The 20759-nt window shown below is 45.4% G+C and overlaps 1 protein-coding gene across 2 annotated transcripts in view; it reads right to left on the reverse strand.

The window, feature by feature from the left end:
- The window catches only part of IL20RB (interleukin 20 receptor subunit beta), a 43259-nt gene that overhangs the window by 16755 nt on the left and 5745 nt on the right, over positions 1–20759 (reverse strand). Inside the window, exons 1-6 of one of the 2 annotated variants that reach the window (XM_037827997.1) lie at positions 12247–12290; positions 11639–11765; positions 10642–10832; positions 6514–6638; positions 3363–3513; positions 76–218 (exon numbers count right to left, since the gene is read on the reverse strand). In XM_037827997.1, the coding sequence (XP_037683925.1) occupies positions 76–218; positions 3363–3513; positions 6514–6638; positions 10642–10832; positions 11639–11765; positions 12247–12268 (759 nt within the window). In that variant the 5' untranslated portion in view covers positions 12269–12290. Of the gene's footprint in view, positions 1–75; positions 219–3362; positions 3514–6513; positions 6639–10641; positions 10833–11638; positions 11766–12246; positions 12291–20759 lie in introns of those variants that run through there. The other variant, XM_037827988.1, reaches the window with a different exon arrangement.

Below are 20759 nucleotides of genomic sequence, written 5' to 3' on the forward strand. Positions count from 1 at the left end.
GTGTGCCCATGCCTAACTAAGGCCCAAACTACATCTGGCCAGTGTCATGCTGAAAGGAGAAGAGAAAATTCCTACCAAGGTGTCAGGGAGGACCACCACGGGGCAACAAGAGTACCGGAGCAGCTGGCCCATTTTCCAGATGGAGAGTGGCACCACCACAAGGATCAGCATGAAGACAACAAATGCAAACAGGGCCAGCGCCAGGGGGAGGGTCTCTCCTGGAAGCAAAAAGATAAGAAACAGCCTTACAGTGAAGACAGAATCCCCAATCCCAGGCCTCCCTCGGTCTCCTGGAGTTGGTTCTGCACATTGGCCAGGACAGTGGATGCCAACATCCTAAGAGTTGATGTGTCTGCTCTGTTGACTAAATTACCACCATAAAAACCATTTTTCTAGACTCCAGATTAAGGCATAGTCTCCAGAAAGTCCTGGGGAAGATTACTATCATTTTCTTAGGAAGAGAAAGGGAGGAGGTGAGCATCACATATTTGGCCACTAGCCATGTTAGCTCATAGCTTGACGCTGCTGCCAAGGGGATGGCAGAGTACCAGGCCCTGGGCAGTATGGGGGGGGGGTGCGGAAAGAGAACAGCAGAGGGGAGATGGGCGATAACCGAAAACAAAGCATGCTCCACAATTTGCTCTTGGCATTGATTCATATTATGGGGGGAAATACTGAGTTCAGAAAACAGTCACAGAATATATCAAGCACCTATTATGTGGGCTAGGGCTACTCCCTCCTGGCACTGTGCTAAGGGCTGGGTGTGTATTCCTTGTTCCTCACAACAGGGGTGAGTATCCTGCTTTCAGAAATGAGGAAATGGATGTTCAGAATAGCTAAGTGGGTTACCTAAGGTCACTAAGGTGGGGCTGACTCCAAAGTCCACGGTCATTCTACTTAATCTATGGAGCAGAAAGTGCCAGTCGGAGCACTGAACATCCGGAGATTAGGAACAGGGGAGGGAGAGGAAGACGGGTTATTTTCCCATTTCTCTGTTCTATGTGACCTCAAACAATTCATTTAACCTCTCTGGGCAGGGACTGCTCATCAGTGAGGTGAAGGGGTGGCAGAACCAATGAAGTCATAGAGGAGCTGGTGGACTCACACACCTGGCTGGGGGAGCTATATGTTGGCCCAATGCTTTTGGAAAATATTTTGGGAGCACACACATCGAGAGATGCAAAAATGTTCATACCCTTTCATCTACTTCTAGGATTTTGATTCCAAAAAATAATCACAATGAAGAAATGTATAAAGGGGTTCATGGCAACATCTGGACTTCACCAACAGCCTCATAACTGTCTTCCTCTCTGTCCAACATGGCACACATACACCCCGTACCACCTTCTAGGTGTGCTCTGATTTATTTTCTTCATAGCAGTTACCGTCAAGTGAAACTACCTCATTTGTTAACTTGTTTATTGTCTATCTCCCCAGTTAGAGGGTAAGCTCTAGGAGGGCAGAAACTTTATTCTCTGCTGTATCCCAGCGCCCAGGCCAGCAACTGGCATATAGTCAAGGTTCAGTAAATATTCATTTAATGAATGAATGAATGAATATCATCTTCAAAAGCAAATCAAAATGATTTAAAAATGGGAATGATGATTTAATATATATGGAACATCAGCATGGTAGGATAATAATTTAGCTATTAAAATGAGAATTAAGATACATGCAGGTTTGTTCATTATAGCATATATCTAGTGACAAAAGACCAGCAAGCCCAGAATATACTTATTAATAGGGACATGACTTATTTGGAACACTCCTTTATTGGCTTATTTTTCATCTTTTCTAAAAATGAAGTAGATCCATATGTATTGACGTGAAAAGATGTCCATAATACACTACTAAGTGAAGACAAGCAATTAACAGAACAGTAAGAATGTAAAGTCCCATTTGTGCATGTGAGCATTGGTATTATATTGTGCAATTGTACTAAGCATGTGATTTGTGACTACTGTATTAAGCAATACCAATTGTATTGAGCACTGGTATTGTGACAATGGCTTGAAGATTAAATGTCAAGCTGTTACCAAAGGAAATCTCCTGAGTGGTGTAAGGGAGAACGTTTACCTCTTACTTTATATTCTCATGTCTTGTTTGAAACTTTTAACAAGCTTGACTTATTATGATATTTAAAGTAGTGTAAAATGGTCATCAGAAAATCTAAATGGAAAATTGTATGAACATGATGTGAGTGAAAAAGCAGGTACAGAGTGTATGTACAACACAACTACAATATATGCCTACACATGGACAGTGACTGAAGGATAACATCCCCTTCGAGGGCAATTTGGGAACAGCAATCAAACTTCAATGCATATTTCTTCCAGCTTCCAGGAATTTTTCTTTCAAATATACACACACATGCAATGTGATCTATTATACAGACTAATTAATTGGAGCATTGAATGTAATAGCAAAATATTGGGGGAAAATTCAATGCCCATCAAACTAATTAAGATAATTTAACAATGGAATATTATGTAGCTAAAAAGAAGGATGAACAAGCTCTTTTTGTACAGACAAAGAAAGATCTTCAAGATACATTATGTGTAGAACAGTATTATTTTTGCTAAAAGAAGGGACAATCTATAAACGGTATTGTTGTTAACTTATGTATGTATTAAAAAGTCTTTAGAAGGATATACAAGAAGCTAGTACCTCTAGGGGAGTGGAAATTACATGCATGGGTAAGAAGAGTGTAAAAGGAGAGTTTTTAATGTATATCTTATACTTTTTTTGAACCATAAGAATGTACTAAATATTCAGAACAAAAATTTTTTAAAAGACTAAAAGATTATATGCAAAAATGTAACTAGTAGTGTTTGAGTGGCAGGATCATGAGGTATGGGTATTTTGTTTTATTTCTTTTCAAAAAGGTTTTTAAATATTGTAGGTTTTTTGCCATTAACAATTCAAGGGAAAAAAAATGAGTCAAATGAGAAGATTCCATAGGTTTTATTTACATAAGATTCCTGCCAGGTGAAAGAAGCTACAATATAAAATGTGGTGCCTGCTTACAAAGTTTGAATCTCTGATGCCCCTGGCTGTCTGTTCTGCAGCCCACCCCCCTCACCCAGCTGATCCACAGGCAGTTGCCATCTGGTAAACCAGCCTTGGACCATTTGGCCCCAGGCCCAGAAAGCTTTCAAGAGCAAAGTACTCCAGACTGCTACTCATGTGACCCCACACCCCTCGGCCCTAGGGTGGACGCCCACCTCTGGGGAAATTAGGGTGAAGAGCTTTCCCCTCACCAAGGGAACCCACCCAGCCTAGGGGGCAGATCAATGAGACTTGGAACCAGCATCACACCAAGGAGGGGCATGTGCAGGGCTCCGGACAACCGGCCATCTTACCTTGCACCTCGACACATTCTGCCTTGTTGAAGGCACTGTGCCTCCCGATGATCTTCACAAATGTCTGGGCCTTCACACAGTATGTGGCCCCTGGCTCCATGGTTTCCAGGTGCACTGGAATGCCTCTACTCCTCACCACTTTGATATGTTCCTTTAGGAGACCAGAAAACACAGTTACACCCAGAGGGTGGTGGGACAGCAAAGGGCGTGAAGAGCCAGGAAGTGAAAGCTGCAGACATTTCCCTCCAGGATGCATACAGGAACCTTCCTTCTCATTCATTCACTCATTCATTTATTTCTATTTATTGAGCACCTACAATGGACCAGGCATTGTTCTAGTAACAGGGACACAGCATTGAACAAGACTGACAATGTCCCCATACTCATGGAGCTTAAGTAGGGGTGACAGACAATATATAAATACTTGCCAGGTGGTGACAAGAGCTATGAAGAAACATGTAGCAGGGTAAGAGAGTGAGGAGGGGGCACCATGTTAAATGAGGTAGTTAGAGAAGGCCTCCCTGACAGTCCAACATTTTGGCAGACCTGAAGGTCAAAAATCTGACTTAGGAAGGGGCTTAGCATGGCCGCTGCTGTCAGGGGAGATTAGTGCACAGCAGCAGTGTAGCTGGTGGGCAGTGCCTCTTTACCCATCCATCTGTCCACCCGTCTGTCCATCCATCTGCCCACCCCTCCACCTCCACTCCAAGGCCTGTGCTCTCCATCTGATCCTGTGGAGTCTTGTCTGGGCCAAGCTCAGATGACTCAGGGTACACACTTCTCTCTCTCCACGGGCTGTGCCAGTTACAAAGGGTGGGAATGGACTCCAGCCCAAAAAATCTGAAAAGCTGCTTGTGCCCATCCTGCCCCATGCCCAGGCCCTGACCTGGCACCTACGCCAGTCCCCGGAGAGCCATATCCTACCACCGGGCTGCGATCCAGCGGGGAAGATGTCAAATGGGTAAATCCCGGAAACCAGTGTCATTGCTTGCCCTGCCTCCCACACTGCCATCCAGGGGAAGGTACCCCACCTACAGACCCCGGAGAGTGGGTGGTGGAGCATGAGTTCTGCCTCCCAGACACTGCTGTTAGATCCAGGATACCCTGGACCTGAAAAGGGCCCAATCAGGGGCTGGCAGCAACCTGCTTCCCGTGAGGCTTGTCCTGATAAGATGGGCAGGATCTATGAGATTCCTCTCCAGGAACAGGATCTTGGGAAACTGAATATTGAACTAAAAGCAGAGACAAAGAGAAGAGGACACAATAAGGGGCAGTCAGGCCTGAGAGGCCTTCAGGGGCCAGGCAAGGTGCAGTCACGGGTGCATGCAGTAATGAGTATGAGGGAGCAGAGACTGTGAGTAGCAGGGGAGTGGGCCACGGAGAGAGTGCAATGGAGGGAACCCAACACTGGGAAGCTGCCTGGTTGTACCAGCTCCATCATAGAGTCCCAGACAGCCCCTTATTGCTCCATGTTAATCCTTATGATAAAGCCTGTCTTTCCTTGTGCTGATTGGAGTGGGTCTCTGGTACTTGTCACCCAATTGGCTTGGACAGGGACTCCATAGCTTGACTGTCAGCGAGTTCCAGCTCGAGCTCCACCCTTTCTGCTGTTTAGATGCTCCATCTGCGAGGACTGACCTCCCACCCCACCCCAGCCCACGGGAGAAGGGCAGCATCTCAGGGGCATTCTGAGTGGCCCACCCACACATAATTAAACAAGTTTATTCATGAACCAGCTCTCAGCAACCTGCCTACACTTCTGCACCCTGCCCAGACACACACCCTCAAGAGACTTGTGCCAGACTCAAATGCTTTTGAAATCATCCAGTTGATCTAGAACAACCTGGCCAGCTGCCCCTAAACATGCCAGGAAGGGTGGCTGAGGAGACCAGCTGGTGAGGAGGAAGAAATGCATTGAAATGATGTATGGGCCCAACTAGTTTAAAGCAAGGAGACAGACACACACGTCAGTAGATCTGACCTGAGAAGGCTCCCAACCAAGGCTTGGGGTGGACTAAGGCATTTTTATTTGTTTGTTTGTTTGTTTTGGTTTGGTTTTTCCTGGGTTGTTCATCCTTTATTGATTTTTTTAATTCAGTTTTATTGAGATATATTCACATATCATACAATCATCCACAGTGTACAATCAACTGTTCACAGTATCATCATATAGTTGTGCATTCATCACCCCAATCTATTCCCTGAATATTTTCCTTATACCAGAAAAAGTAAAAATAAGAATAAAAAATAAAAGTGAAAAAGAACACCCAAATCACCCCCCTATTCTATTTTTCATTTAGTTTTTTGTTCCCATTTTTCTACTCATCCATCCATACATTGGATAAAGGGAGTGCAGTCCAGAAGGCTTTCACAATCACACAGTCATCCCTTGTAAGTTACATTGCTATACAATCATCTTCAAGAATCAAGGCTACTGGGTTGCAGTTTAACAGTTTCAGGTATTTGCTTCTAGTTATTCCAATACCTTAAAACCTAAAAAGGGCTACCTATATAGTATGTAAGGATGCCCACCAGAGTGACCTCTCAATTCTGTTTGGAATCTCTCAGCTGCTGAAACTTTATTTTGTTTCATTTTGCATCCCCCTTTTGGTCAAGAAGATGTCCTCAATCCCATGAGGCCAGGTCCAGATTCATCTCTGGGAGTCATATCCTGTGTTGCCAGAGAGATTTACACCCCTGGGAGTCAGGTCCCACATAGGGGAGAGGGCAGTGAGTTCACCTGCCGAGTTGGCTTAGTTAGAGAGAGAGAGGGCCACAACTGAACAACAGAGAGGTACTCCAGGGGAGACTCTTAGGCACAATTATAAGCAGGTTTAGCCTCTCCTTTGCAGTAACAAGTTCCATAAGGGCAAGTGCCAAGATAGAGGGCTCGGTATACCAAACTGCCAGTCCTCAATGTTCGTGAGAACATCAGCAACAATCCAGATGAATTTTAAAGAAGAGGCTGCTGGGATCATCAGCATACTCCTCATCTCTGCTTTCCAGGCCTGCTCATCCTCAGGCCACTCCAGACGGGGAGCACTGCCGAGGGCTGACTTTCCTAACCAACCCCCCAAGAGGTCTGTGCTTCCTCCTCCAAAGCCTCAGAGAAACAGAAGACTGACTCCAAGGCCAAGTCCGGAAGTCTCACCTTGGTGCCAGGCTCACTCCTCCAGTAGGCCACGCGGAACTCAAACTGGGGCCCCAAGTCTTCCAACTCAATAACCAGGTGGAAGCCATCCTTGGTGACCGCCATCCAGGGTGGGGTGAGGATGGCTGTTGACAAGACAAGGGGAGAATCAGAGCCAGCCTCAGACAGCCCTGGTTCCACTGGTCCCTGGAGGGAGGGGGTTGGCCGAGCTCTGCAGCATGCAGAAGCATGCACACAAATACTGTACTGTGCTCAGCTGGTGCTCAGTAAATGCTTTTTTAATTTCCTTCCCCAAGAGGCACATATACAGAAAAGTGACTAAATATTCAGGATAAATTCTCTCTTTCAGTTTTAAAATTTTTAATTCATGTTCCTCTTTTTACTTTTTCCACGGAAATTGCTCCTTCCTTGGCTCATCTAAGTGAGCAGGTGCTGTTTCTTAATGCTTGGCAAACACCTATGTGAGTGCAGGTCTATACTGAACACAATCGTGGCCCACTCTTTGCCCCTTAGGCATAAACACACCTAAAGGGGGCATTTGCCTGCCGGCTACCCATGTAGATGAGTGACACATACCAGCTGCTGCTGCTGACTTCCAAAAATCAGCGCATCAGCAGCCTATGAATGGGTTGGCCATGCTATTCTCAGCCCAAGGATTCTTCATCTCATATCCTGACTGGGGCTAATGGCATGTCAGGGTTTTACACATTCCCATAATCAACTCCAGAAATTATAGCATGAGCACAGATACCACCTTTCACATTGCCAGATCCCCAACAGGGAGGCCAGCAACCCCCGTGGATACATTTGCCTCAGCCAGCCAAGAACAGAAGGGCCCACACCAGCAAGCTCTACCTCCTCACTGCTGCTGATGGACCCATGCTTGTCTCTCAGAGCCAGACCCTGCAGGACCAGACGGGCCACCCTGGGCGGTTGGCTTTGGCTTGGGAAGCAGGGTGGGGTGTGTTCTGGTCTAGATCCCCTGGCTTTGGGGTCAACGGACACTCAGAAGAAAGGTAGCTCCTGGAGGGGGTTTTCAGAGAACAAACCATGTCCCCCTCGTCTACCTCATCAGGGGAAGGATATGTGCCTGGACATCTGAAAAGCTGCCTGGATTGGGGACAGGAGGACTTGGGAAGTCAGGGGCCATCTGTGCAAAAATATCCAGTCCAGAGACTTCACATGACCACACAGCTATCTGTGGAACTATCTCTGAAACACCTCCAGAAGAAAAAGAGCTGTTTGATTCCTCCATTTTAAACATAACTTAATTGGGTCCTCTGATCCCCATCTTTACTGAAAACAGAATTAGAGAAAATGGCCTAATGCTTCAGTTCACAGGATAATTTTTTTGACAGTATTGGGGTAGGAACCTCTGTTTATTGAGTACACACCATGTGCCAGGCTCCCACACACTCCACATACTCCTCTCATTTCATCCTCAGTAAGATAAATACTATTCCTGTTGTACAGGTGGCATAACTGAGCCTCAGAGAGGTTAGGTGACTTCTCCAGAGTCCAACAGTTTATGGCCAGAATTTGAGCCCATGTCTTTCAATGGCTCTAGCTTCTTCTGTGTGGGGTATATGGCCTCTGTACTAATGGATCTCAAGCCCGAATGCACTTGAGAATAACCTGGGGAGATTTTCTACCCCCACCCCCAATGAATAGGCCCTACACAGATCATTTCAATCAGACTCCGTAGGAGTGGACCCCACACATCAGTGGTTTTAAAGCTTCTCCTATGGTTCCAATGTGTAGTCGAGGTTAAGAACTTCTGCTCCGAACAAGGCTTCCCTTTAAGAGTAGGAGATGCTTTTCAGGAGAGCCTTCTACCAAGATTTTTCACATGCCCAGGGAAAAGTCTGGGTGGCCTTTTCCAAAGGCAAATGAACAGACTTAATGCCCTACAAGGCCCTGGTTCCATCTCAGCCCAGGGGCTAACTCCTTGCCCAGAGAACGCACAGGACTGCATCTCAGAGGAGGAGCTGCCTGGCTCCTTCCCACCTCCACTCAGGTACAGAAACTCCCGTTCCCCAGCTCCTCCCACTCCCACAGCCAGACCTTTTCTTATTTACACAGGTCTTCTGAAGCACCAGTTGTTACTGCACAACCCCGCCTACATACTTCAGTAAGTGCTCCCTTATCTTGATCTGACACATGCCTTCCTTTCCAATAACAGTGGCCAGCCCCCAGCCATGGGCTTGGCAGGGGCTCTGTGTTCCCAGGAGCCAGAAGAAGGAGGTGCTGGGTGCTCCTGGGCACTGCAGGCAGAGCTGCAGTGCCCTCCAGTGCCCTCAGCCTCCACCAGTGCTGGCTGCTTCAGCCGTGTCCTCCCAGCGCCTGGGGAAGGAGGCCCAGGCAGAGGAACTCCCATTCTGCATCAAAATTCCTTTAATGGCATCCAAGCCTGCTTGGCTCTTTTCCTGCCTCCCGCGCATCCCTCCTCTGCCCTCAGGCTCTCAACTCCAGGCATCCCTAGGACAATAATATTAATAATACTAATACCTACCAATAGTTGAGTTCTGTGATGACAGCCCTGCACTGGGCATGCTGCATATAGCACCTCATGTAATCTTCACAACTACTCAGGGGGCAGGCCTGTGGCCCTCTTGCAAATGAGGAGGATGGGACCCAGCCAGCAAGTGGCTAAGCCAGGATTTGAACCAGGTCTGTCTAACTCCAGTGGTGCCAACTTCCCCTTCAAATCTATCTTTACCTTCCTTAGCCCCTTCCAGCTTGGGCTTCACCCACCTTCTAACCCCTCCTGATTTCCATCTGGTCTCATACATTCCTTGGTGACCTTTGGCTCATCCATCACTGTAGATGCTGCGCCAAAACTTCCTCTGCCCTCACAGCAGAGGATCTTCTCCCACCACGTCTGGAAAAGAGGCCACCCAAGGCCCTTCCCTTGCCTTTCCTGCAGCTTCAAACTGGTTACATTCTCACTCATGCCTGTCTCAGAGGAGGAGCTGCCTGGCTCCTTCCCACCTCCACTCAGTTCTCCACCCCAGCAGCCTGACCGCCACCCCCAAGGTTCCATGGAGCCACTTTTTCAAGGGTCCATCCAGAAGCCTCCTTCAGGCCCTTCCAGCTCTTCTAATCTCCCCTCCGTGTCCCTCTCTCTACCTGCCCAGTCTCCTGCTGGTGCCTTTCCTTCTGCCCACTTTTTAAACCCTGGGATTGTCCAGGGCCCTGTCCTGAGTCCTCTTTTTGTCCCCCATATCTTGTCTCAGGACAATCTCCTCTGCTCCCAAGCCTTCAGCTATTAACTTTTGTGCTGTGTGCTGTGTGTCTGGCCTTGACCTCTCTGAGCCCCAGGGTCTGATTTCCCGCTGCCAATCAGACACCCACAACGTATCTTGCAAGTACTTCAGTCTCAAAGAGCCCTACGCCAGGGGTCTCTCCTCTTCCCCAAGACCACTCACTCCCACTGGATTCTCTGCCTGGGATGCTATTGTCCCCAACCCCAGGTGGAAGCTGGACACCATCAGTGCCTTTCCCCACTCCTTCCCCCAGCAACTTGTCTCCAAAGCTCAGTCCTTTCTTACACAGCCACGTGTCTCTTGAATTCATCTTGAATTCACACTCTGCCATATTTTGCCACCCACCTTGATCCTTCCCTTACTTCTTTCTCAATCATTTTCCAGGTGCTTGTGCAATAGAAAAACTATTTATTTCCCAAAATAGAATGGCAAATGTTTCTGGTGGTTCTGTTAAATGTGTAAATCCTGTTGCACAAAAAGGCAGCTCATATATGCAGTAAATGTGGGGTTAATGAGGGCACCAGACGGGAGGCCAGGAGAGAAAAGGCAGTCCTGGCCCCATCTCCCCACTTGCAGAGCAGCTTTCCTGCCATCAGATCCCCAAGGTCAGTGTCCACACCACCTGTAGACCCTGACAGAGACAGTCAGAAATGACTTCCAAACTGAAAGGACCTGCGAGAGAGGGCAGGTGGGAAGTAGTTGGCAATTTTTCAAATGTACAAGTTGGGATTGTTTGTGTTCACAGCGCTCTGGCTTTGCAAGACTGTTTTGATGATAGAGAGAGCTCCGGAAGTCTGGATGAGTGTGGATTCCTGAAGGAGAAGCTGGTAGGGGTGGAGGAATAGGGAGACAAGTGCCTTACTTGAGTTTCGATTAAAGGGCTGCTTCAGGGTGCTCCAGGCTGAGGTCTGTGAGCCCAGGGAGGCCCTGACCCGGAGGTTGTACAGCACAGAGGCAGTGATATCATCAGTGACATCGCACTTGGGGTCTTTGGTGAGTGAGCACCAGCTGCTGGGGATCCAGACGTGGCTCCTGTATAGGCTCTCATACTCCCTGGCCAAGGAGAGGAGCACAGAGCATCACATCATCATGTCACCTCCTTCTTCCAGCCTTAACGATAGTTGCAAGAACTTGCCCTCATTCTCCTACTTATTATGGGTCAGCAAATTAAGTATTTGCTTCACACCGCAGGTCCTCCACATTCCTCCCTCACCAATCACCCATTCTCTCTCACTCCTCTTATCCACAGACAGGAAACCCAAGCATAAACTCAATGCATCCAGGTCTCTCTGTCTCCACTGTCACTACCTAATCCCAGCCACCACCATTCCTTGCCCTGCTGAGGTCTCTTAACTATTCTCCTATTCCCGCTGTTCTTTGAACCATTCATCACTCAGCAAACTAGAACATTCCCCTCCTTAATGGCTTCCCTCTTCCCCATGGCTACGAGACTCTCTGGCCTCCTCTCCCACCCTTCGCCTAAGCGTGATGTTCCTGCCACACTGGCCTCCCTGCAGTTCCCTCTTCATGCTGGGTTCTTTTTGCCTTAGGCTGTCAGGTCACTCTGTCTCAATGCTCTGCCCCTGCTGTTCACATGACCGACTCTTCCTGTCCTTTGGAGATATCAGCTGAAATATCACCTCCTCGGAGGCCTTCCCTAACCGCCCAATTCTCTAGTGTATCACCCCTTCAGCTTCCTCCTAGCACTGATCACTATCTGAAATCACCTACAGCTGTGCTGCCCAAAAGAACATTCTGTGATGATGGAAACGCTCTGTATCAGCATTGTCTGATCATGACTGTGTCTCCAGGAACCAACTGCTGTCTAAGGGAGAAAAAGTATTTTTAAAAAAACTCACCCCTGGTACTCAACAGAATAGTATATTGGTTCTTCAGGCACAATCACTGGGCTCCACCTGAAGAGATGCTTCATGTTGGTTGAGTGTACAGAGAGATTCTGCGGGGCAGGCAGAACGACCACTCCATCTGGAATCGAGATAGACAGATGGGCTGACAAGTGGGCTCATATTGGGGGAATGCCACTTTTAACTAGTGTCTAATGAAAGGCCTCACACGTTTATGAGCTAGAAAAGACTCTAATTCCATCATACTTTTGTGAAGGCTAAGCTTTTGTGACCATCTTCATTGTTATTCTGCCTTTGATAAGACAATGGCATATTAATAACAATAATGGCAAGTATCTATTAATCACCATGTTCTATCTAGACCATGTGCTAAATTGTGATCCAGTTATCTCATTTAATATTCACAACCATGCTGGGAGATGAGGACCATGAGTCTCTCATCGTACCAGTGAGGAAACTGAGGCTCACTGTTTATAAATCCATGACCAACTGACCTGGATCCAGGCCTTAACCCTGCCATTAACTAAGTAACCCCACCATTAACTAAGTAACCCTACCACTAACTAAGTTACCCATGCAGACTCCTGCCAGCTTCTCTTCACCTCCCTTTGCTGCTACTGCCATCCTCAGATACCAAAACACATCCCTTCACGTTCCCCAACAAGGCCAAATGACAGCAGGGAAATGTTGGGAAGGGACCAAGCCAGTTCTGAGGCTCCGCCCCAGGAAACAGCTGGCCCCTCAGCCAGTCTGGACCCAGGTGACTGCCCGCACAGGTGTGTGTGGTGTGTCCAGATTATGCGCACAGGGGGTCTATGATTTGCACATGGAATTAGAGGCCTGTGAAGCTGCACCTATACTCTCAAGGTCTTTGGAAAACCCCAGGGCTCATTCTTGCGTCTAGCCCCAGAGTGCAGTCTTGTCGCTCTGCTGTGGTTCTTCTCCTCCCCCTTTCACAGGGTTCTCTTTTAACGTCCAACACCTGCCTCTCTTTGCTGTTACAGTTGCAATGATAACATCAAAAGCACAGTGTGTTGTGGAGCTGGGGCCCCAGCCAGAGACTTTTCATCTCTGTACCTGACTCCAGATTAGCACCTGCTGCTTGTTATCAGGCACTGTGACCACAAGGGGAAGGGGGCTTCCAGGGACACCCGGACTCGTTCCCCTGCGTCTCCTCTAGTGTAGGACCTTGGTGACATACCTCCATCTCGTCCTCAGCATCCACAGGCCTGCCCTACGAGGAAACACCTAGGGCCTCACAAGGGAAACTCCCTGTGCCCCCCATGCCTACCTCACACTCACCCAAAACACGGAAAGGAAAAGGGCTGGTTGGGGATTGAGGTGGCACAGGAGGGCGGGGCTTTGTCCTCTCTGACATTCTTCCTCTAGTGAAGTATCCAAAACATTTCCTTCCACCAGCTATTTGGAGAAAATAATACTATTAAAACATGAGGGATTCTAGCTCCTGACCCACCCAGTCAAGGAATGCAAGGCAGTCACAGGGCCCAACCCCTTTCCAGATTCCATCAGCCTCAGCCAAGAGCCTTGAATCCTCTGATTTTCTCTCCTGGCTCACTGCATATCTGATTATGTCCTTATTGTTCCTTTTTCCTCTCAAGTAGGCTAAGGGAGCTGTTCCAGTCAAATCCCTGTTCCCTTCCCCCCTCACCCCTACTCTACCCATTTCCATACACCAAAGGTTCTCTCCATGAGTCACTCCTCTAGGTGCCAATCTCGTTTCATGTCCCCAGCTGCTCTCTTTGGCTCCACTTCTCCTGAATGGATCCTGGAACACAGAAGACTTCTTTCTGCCCCTCCACAAGTTCATCTTGTGCCCAGCCCATTTACTGGGAATTGACCCCTAAATTTTCAACCTCTGTGGCTTGTTCTCTGCTCCCCAAGAGGTCAAACCCTGATGCCTCTGCATCCCACTTCACTTATTTAATTCATGACTTGGAGGGGTGCAATGAGAATCATCAAAACCATGCTTATAAAATGACAGGCACAAATTAGGTGCTCCTCTTCCCTAAATCCTATGGAAGAGACTTTAGGGCCATGCTACTTTACCCCAAGTACCCCAAGAGTTGCCTGTAGCCTGCTACTGTGAGGGGCTCTATGCTATTGCAGCTGGGGAGAAACTGGGGAAGTAGACAGGGCAAGAAGGAAACCATTCTAAAATTACTTCAAGGCCTTTACGGAGACAGCAAGGAGTCCAGCAGAACAAGGTCAGTTGAGAGCACTAAAGATGCTCTCAAGAGCCAGCAGCTGGAGCCTCCACCAGCCTCCAGCTGGAGCCCTTGAAAACCACAAAAAGATAAAATAGGTAATCTACACAGTTCCATAACCATTAACGAAATTAAATTCATAATTAAAAAACTCCTGAAAAAGAAGTCTCCAGGCCTTGATGGTTTTACTGGAGAATTCTACCAAACATTTAAAGAGTAATTAACACCAATTTTACACAATCTCTTGTCAATAATAGAAAAGAAATTTATTTTGAGGCCAATATTACCCTGATACCAAAACCAGGCAAAAACAGTATAAAAAAATTAAACTACAGACTAATATATCTCATGAACTTAGATGCAAAAATCTTCAACAAAATAGTAGCAAACCAAATCCAAGGAATTATATACCATGACCAACTGGGATTTCTTTCAGCTATGCAAGGCTGGTTCAATATTAGAAAATTAATTAATGTAATCCACCGTATCAACAAGCTAAAGAGACAAATCATATGATCATATTGACACAGGTAAAGCATTTGACAAAATCCAACACTTTTATGATAAAATCTCTTATCAAGTTAAGAATAGAGGGGAATTACCTCAATGTAATAAAGAGCATCTACAAAAATCCTAAGCTAACATTATACTTAATGTTTAAAAACTGAGTGTTTTCTCTCTAAGATCAGGAGTAAGGCAAGGATGTCCTCTTTCACCACTCTTACTTAAAATATACTGGAAGTTTATAGTGACTGCAATAAGGCAAGAAAAAGAAGTAATGGCATACAGGTTGGAAAGGAAAAAATAAAAGCCCTATTTTACAGATGACATGATTTGTTTCTGTAGTAAATCTCAAGGAATCTACCAGAAAACAAAACAAAAACAAAACAAAACAAAAACCTCCTAAAACTATTGAGTTCAGTAAGAGCACAGGACACACGATAAATATTTAAAATTAATTGTATTTCTGTATGATAGTAATTAAAAATTAAACTAAAAAGGCAATATCATTTACACTCATTCAAAAAATGAAATATTTAGGTGTAAATCCAAAAAACCTATATGAGATTTGTGTGCTGAAAACTACTCAATGCTGATGAAAGAAATCAAAGATGATCTAAACAAATGGAGAGACATAATGTGTTCATGGAATTGGAAGACTTAAAATAGTAAAGATGTCAACTGTCCCAAAATGATATAAAGAGATAATGTAATTCCTTTCAAAATCCCAGTAAAGGTTTTTGTATAGACAAGATTTTTCTAAAATGTATATGAAAAGGCAAAGGAACTAGAATAGCTTAAACAACTTTGAAAAAGAAGAATAAAATGGGAGAAATCAGTTACCTGATTTCAAGATTTACAGTAATCAAGACTGAAGTATTTGCAAAAGGATAGACACATTAGATCAATGAAACATAATGGAGATCCCAGTATTATACCCACACAAATATGCTCAACAGATTTTGACAAAGGTGTAAAAGCAACTCAGTGGAGGAAAGATGACCTTTTCAACAAATAATCCTGGACCAACTAGACATCCATAGGCAAAAAATTTGCTTCAACCTAAACCTCACACCTTATATAAATAGTAACTCAAAATGGATCATGGCTTAATGTAAACTTTAAAACTATAAAACTTTTAGAAAAAAAACATAGGATAAAATCTTTACGGCTAGGCAAAGAATTCTTAGACTTGACACCAAAAGCAAGATCCAATTAAAAAAAAAAAAACAACTGTAAGTTGTACTTCACAAAAATTAAAACTTTGGCTCTGTGAAAGACCCTATTAAGAGGATGAAAAGTCAAGCTACAAACTTGGAGAAAATTTTGCAAACCACATATCTGACAAAGAGCTAACATCTAGAATACCTAAGGAACTCTCAAAACTCAGCACTATAAAAGCAAACAATTCAACTAGAAAATGGACAAAAGACTTGAAGAGACATTTCACTGCAAAGGATATAAAGGTGGCAAATAAGCACATGAAAAAAATGTTCAACAGCATTAGTTACTAGAGAAAGGCAAATTAAAATCACCAGATAATACTACACACCCTTCAGAATGGCTAAAATAAAAAATGACAACACTAAATGTTGACAAGGATGGGGAGAAACTGTATCACTTATATATTGCTGATGGGAATGTACAATGGTATAGCCACTCTGGAAAACAATCTGGCAGTTACTTGTAAAACTAAATATACGTTTACCATTTCACCCAACAAATTGCACTCACAGGCATTTATCCCAAAGAAATGAAAATTTATATTACATAAAACCTGCACACGAATGTTCATAGCTGCTTTATTTATAATAGCAAAACTGGAATCATCCCAATTTTTCTTCAACAGGTTTGTTTGCTCTTCAACAGTTGAATGGTTAAACAAACTGTGGTACATCCATACCATGAAATTCTGCTTAGCAATAAAAAGGAACACACAATAGCTTAGATAAATTTTCAGGGAATTATGCTGAGTGAAGACAGCCAATCCCAAAAGGCTACATATAACATATAACATATTTGAAATGTCAAAATTTTAGAAATGGAGAACGGATTCTTGGTTGCCATGGCTTAGGAATCACGGCTGGGGAGCAGGAGAGAGGTGGGTGTGGGTATAAAAAGGCAAACGCTGGGAGATCGTTATGGTGCTGGAATTGTTTAGTATTTTGACCGTAGTGGTGGATACATGAGCCTACACACACACACACACACACACACACAAATACACAGTTATACTCACACACACTTACACACATGCACACACACGCACACACACACAAAACTGGGGAAATCGAAGATGGGTGGATTGTATCAATGATGTGAATATCCTGGTTGTGATATTATACAGCAAGGGATATCCCATCTTTTGTTGGCTATATTATGTTAATGCAATAATTGGCACTTTGTGACCCTCTTCTCCTACCTGTGGAAAAGGTCCAGATCTCGCTCCATTATGTGCAAAAATCCTCAGTCACACCCCTATATTAAAATAAAAGCTGCTTCTTTCTGAGTTTCACAGGCAACATCTCCAATGTCTTATGCTATTTTTACAATATACTCCAAATGTCATCATTGCTTTGCTCATGTCAATGTAACACATGCACATTGGGTATGAGACAGATAAACAGTAATGCCCATGAACTACTGATGTCAGGGGACATTTAACAGGGTAACAGGAAGTATTGTGGCACTACATGACGGGGGATCCATTTTGTGCTAGTATGCCAAATAGAAAAGGACACTACAAAATGGGAAATGTATTTTCAGCTTAGACTCCAGAGGAGAGTGACTCTTTCCACCCACAAAGGGTTTAGAAAACCTTCCAATTGTTAGAGAAGGTTACTTGTGGTCCTAAAACACAACTAAAGGGAAAGAAAGAACTTTGTTATCCATAACACAGTCTTGTTAACAAGGAACATCATCCATCAGCCAGGAGCAATGTGTACTGAAGTCAAGTCTCTGAATCAACCAGTTAATAAAGACTCTACCTGATGTAAATGTGCAAATGCAAAAACAAAAAAGTAGTCAAGGAGAAAGGAGAAAGCAAGTTCAAAGTGTGAACAGAAAAGACATACCGGTCACAGTAAGGAGGCTTCAGAATCTGGAAGACGTCTTCCCTCAGCCATACTGGTTGAGGATTCTCACCAGAGCTAAAGAGAAATACTGGAACCCACTGAATATTCCTTTGGTTCCTTGTGAATATTTATGTTTTTGTTATTACAGAGTGAACTGTAGTATCATCCTCATTCTAGAGGGCTGACTCAGGCATCTCAACAAGGCCCGCGGGATGGGGTCTCTGTTGGTGGTTCCAATAGAGACTTGAGCTGAGTGGCCATGTCCTGACTTAGGATTCTGGTACTCGGTGTGGGCAAAACTAACCCACCAAGATCTCTTATAGAGCACTGCATTCACAACACTGATCTCTCTCTCTCTCTCGGGATCAGTTAGTTTTTTATTGAAGCTGTAACAAATTATCACAAATTTCGTGACTTAAAACAACAAAAATGTATTATCTCACAGTTTCGTAGGTCAGAAGCTCAACACGGGTCTCATTTGGGCTAAAATCGAAATGTCAGCGGGGTGGTTTTCTTTCAAGAGGCTGTAGGGAAGAATCACTTTCCTTGACTTTCCCACCTTCTAGAGGCCCCCCACAGTCCATGCTCATGGTCCCTTCCCACCATTTTCAAAGCCAGCAATGATTGGTCGAGTCCCTTTCATGCTTCTAATTTCTTCTTCTGCTTCTGTTTGTCTCATCCTGAGAACCAGGAAAGGTTCTCAGCTTTTAAGGGCTCATGGGATTACATTGCCCCATTCTGGTAATCTGGGATAATCCCCCAGGATAATTAAGATCCTTAATTTAACCACATCTGCAAAATCCCTTTTTCCATACAAGGTAACATATTCAGTTGGGGGATTAGGGTGCAGACTTCTTTGGGGGGCCATTATCCTGTCTACCAAAAGAGACTTGCACTTCAGAGGATATCCATTAAATTTAATTATTCCTTCCAGACTTTCTCTATACCTGGCCCTTTTTGCCAGCTGGAACCCCCATTTGTGCTTGGCCAGAGCTTGAGGAGATCCATGACCAACCTTGGCACAGCACTTCATCCTCACAGCCTCTCCCTCACCCCACTCCCGGCTCCTGCCCTGAACAGGCAGCTCCCGTACTTGACTCCCTCACATTTGCCCTCTGCAGTATTAGGAGTTCAGACTGTTCTTGTGAGCCAGGGTTTGGGCTGGCTTTGGACACCAACCACTACCACCCACCTAGTAAACCTGTGTTCCTGTCCCAGCCCAGTGGATTCCAGGCCCATCAACTCAACTCCCTATAAATTCCCAGGGCTCAGGGCATGGAAAACAAATTCAGCCACCTTCAAATTTCCACGTTTTCTTTACCCTTTGACACTATTCTTCTGATCCCTCTTCTGGTTTCAAATTCTGTGTTTGCCCTTCCCCCAACCCTGCATTGCTATTTCCGTGGTCCCTACTACTCTCATTTTGAAAAATCCATTTTTCCACTAATTTCTCTGAATTTTTCTTCCTTTCCTTTCTCTTTTGCTCTGTAAACCCCAACGAACAAGTCATTTAACATTGCTGAGCTCCACTTATCTGTTCAATAGACCTTACGAACTTCCTTTCTCCAAGATAGTGAGGCCCCCATGAGATCATGACGCTTGGTTACTTACAGTCCGAGCGAAGCCCATCTCAGCCTTGGGCTGCTGGGTCTGTTCCAGCCACCCAGCTAGTTTACCATTATGAACATGGAAGCTGGCCTGGAGGAGCTGGCATTGCTCATATTGCTGCCCTTTCTTCAGGGGGTCCATAAGGGGTCCTTCCTCTCCACACGGTCAAAGTATCATGCCTGTCAGCAGGGCCCTTGGTCCCTAAATGCTTCCCGTGACAGCACATTATATTCAGAAATGTCCTGAATTAGAACCTTGTAAACAGATCCTGGCTCTACCATTCTCTGGCTCTGCAGTCTAAGGTCTTAACCTTTCTTAGACTCGGCTTCTTCATTGGTGGAGGTCAGAACTACTCCCAGGCTTATTGTGGACCCTCAGGGAAGGGGAAGCCTGTGCCTGGCACCATACCTGGCAGGTATTAATGCTCGATATTAGTAAGTCCTCCTTTGTGAAGTAGGCACTATTGTTTTCCCTATTTCACAGGTATTTCCCAACCCCACTTCTTCTCTCTGTGCCTCTTCTACCACTTTATGAACAATTTGAAGTCCTTTTCTGTCCACAAGAAAAGTCATCAGGCCTACGTATAAGCCCCTGTTCCCCAAGGCCATTCCTCTTTAAAGGCATTTCCCAGCCAGCCCAAGTCATCTTGGCCATCATCATCAACATTATTAACACACTACAATGACTCTCTCCATTCTCAAAAGGGAACCTCTCATCGGCCAGTAAAAGGCCTCAGGCTTAGGAAAAAATCCAAGGTCTCTGGTGTCAGTACCAGAGACCTTTCTTTATATCACTGTTCCAGTTTGCTAATGCTGCCGAAATGCAAAACACCAGAATTGGATCAGCTTTTATAAAGGGGTTTTTTTTGGTTACAGAGTTACAGTCTTAAGGCCATAAAGTGTCCAAGGTAAGTCATCAACAATCGGGTATCTTAACTGGAGGATGGCCAATGGCGTCCAGGAAACCTCTCTTAGCTGGGAAGGCATGAGTTCTGGTTTCAAAATGGCTTTCTCCCAGGACATTCCTCTCTAGGCTGCAGTTCCTCAAAAACATCACTCTTAGTTGCTCTTGGGGCATTTGTCCTCTCTTAGCTACTCTGGAGCAAGAGTCTGCTTTCAACGGCCGTCTTTAAACTCTCTCTCGCCTGCAGCTCCTCTCTCAGCTCCTGTGCATTCTTCAAAGTGTCCCTCTTGGCTGTAGCAAGCTTGCTCCTTCTGTTTCAGCTTATATAGTGCTCCAGTAAACTAACCAAGGCCCATGCTGAATGGGTGGGGCCACACCTCTGTGGAGATTATCCAGTGAAAGATCTCGTCCACAGTTGAGTGATCCCATCTCCACAGAAACATCCAATCAAAAGTCTCCAACCCAATCAACACCAATACATTTCCTGCCTACACAAGACTGCATCAAAGATAATGGTGTTTTGGGGGACATAATACATCCAAACTGGCATAATCACCATGACTGACTTCTTTAGTGTCTAGGCTCACTGCCCAGCCAAAGTGTGCCTTTCAGCCATAGCCAACAACTTGCTCTTCAGGGACAACTCCTGAGCCTCTCTTCCCCACCTCCCCTCCCCAGCCCACTGTCTAGCAAGCAGATGCAGGGCTCATGTGGATTCCAGGAGACCTCCTCAGCCTGGGTCAGGTACCCTCCATTCTTCTCGTGTGGCCCCTTCAGCTTACCTCATCATAGTCCTTTAATCAT

This window comes from Choloepus didactylus, chromosome 1, assembly GCF_015220235.1.
Source record: "Choloepus didactylus isolate mChoDid1 chromosome 1, mChoDid1.pri, whole genome shotgun sequence".
NCBI lineage: Eukaryota > Metazoa > Chordata > Mammalia > Pilosa > Megalonychidae > Choloepus > Choloepus didactylus.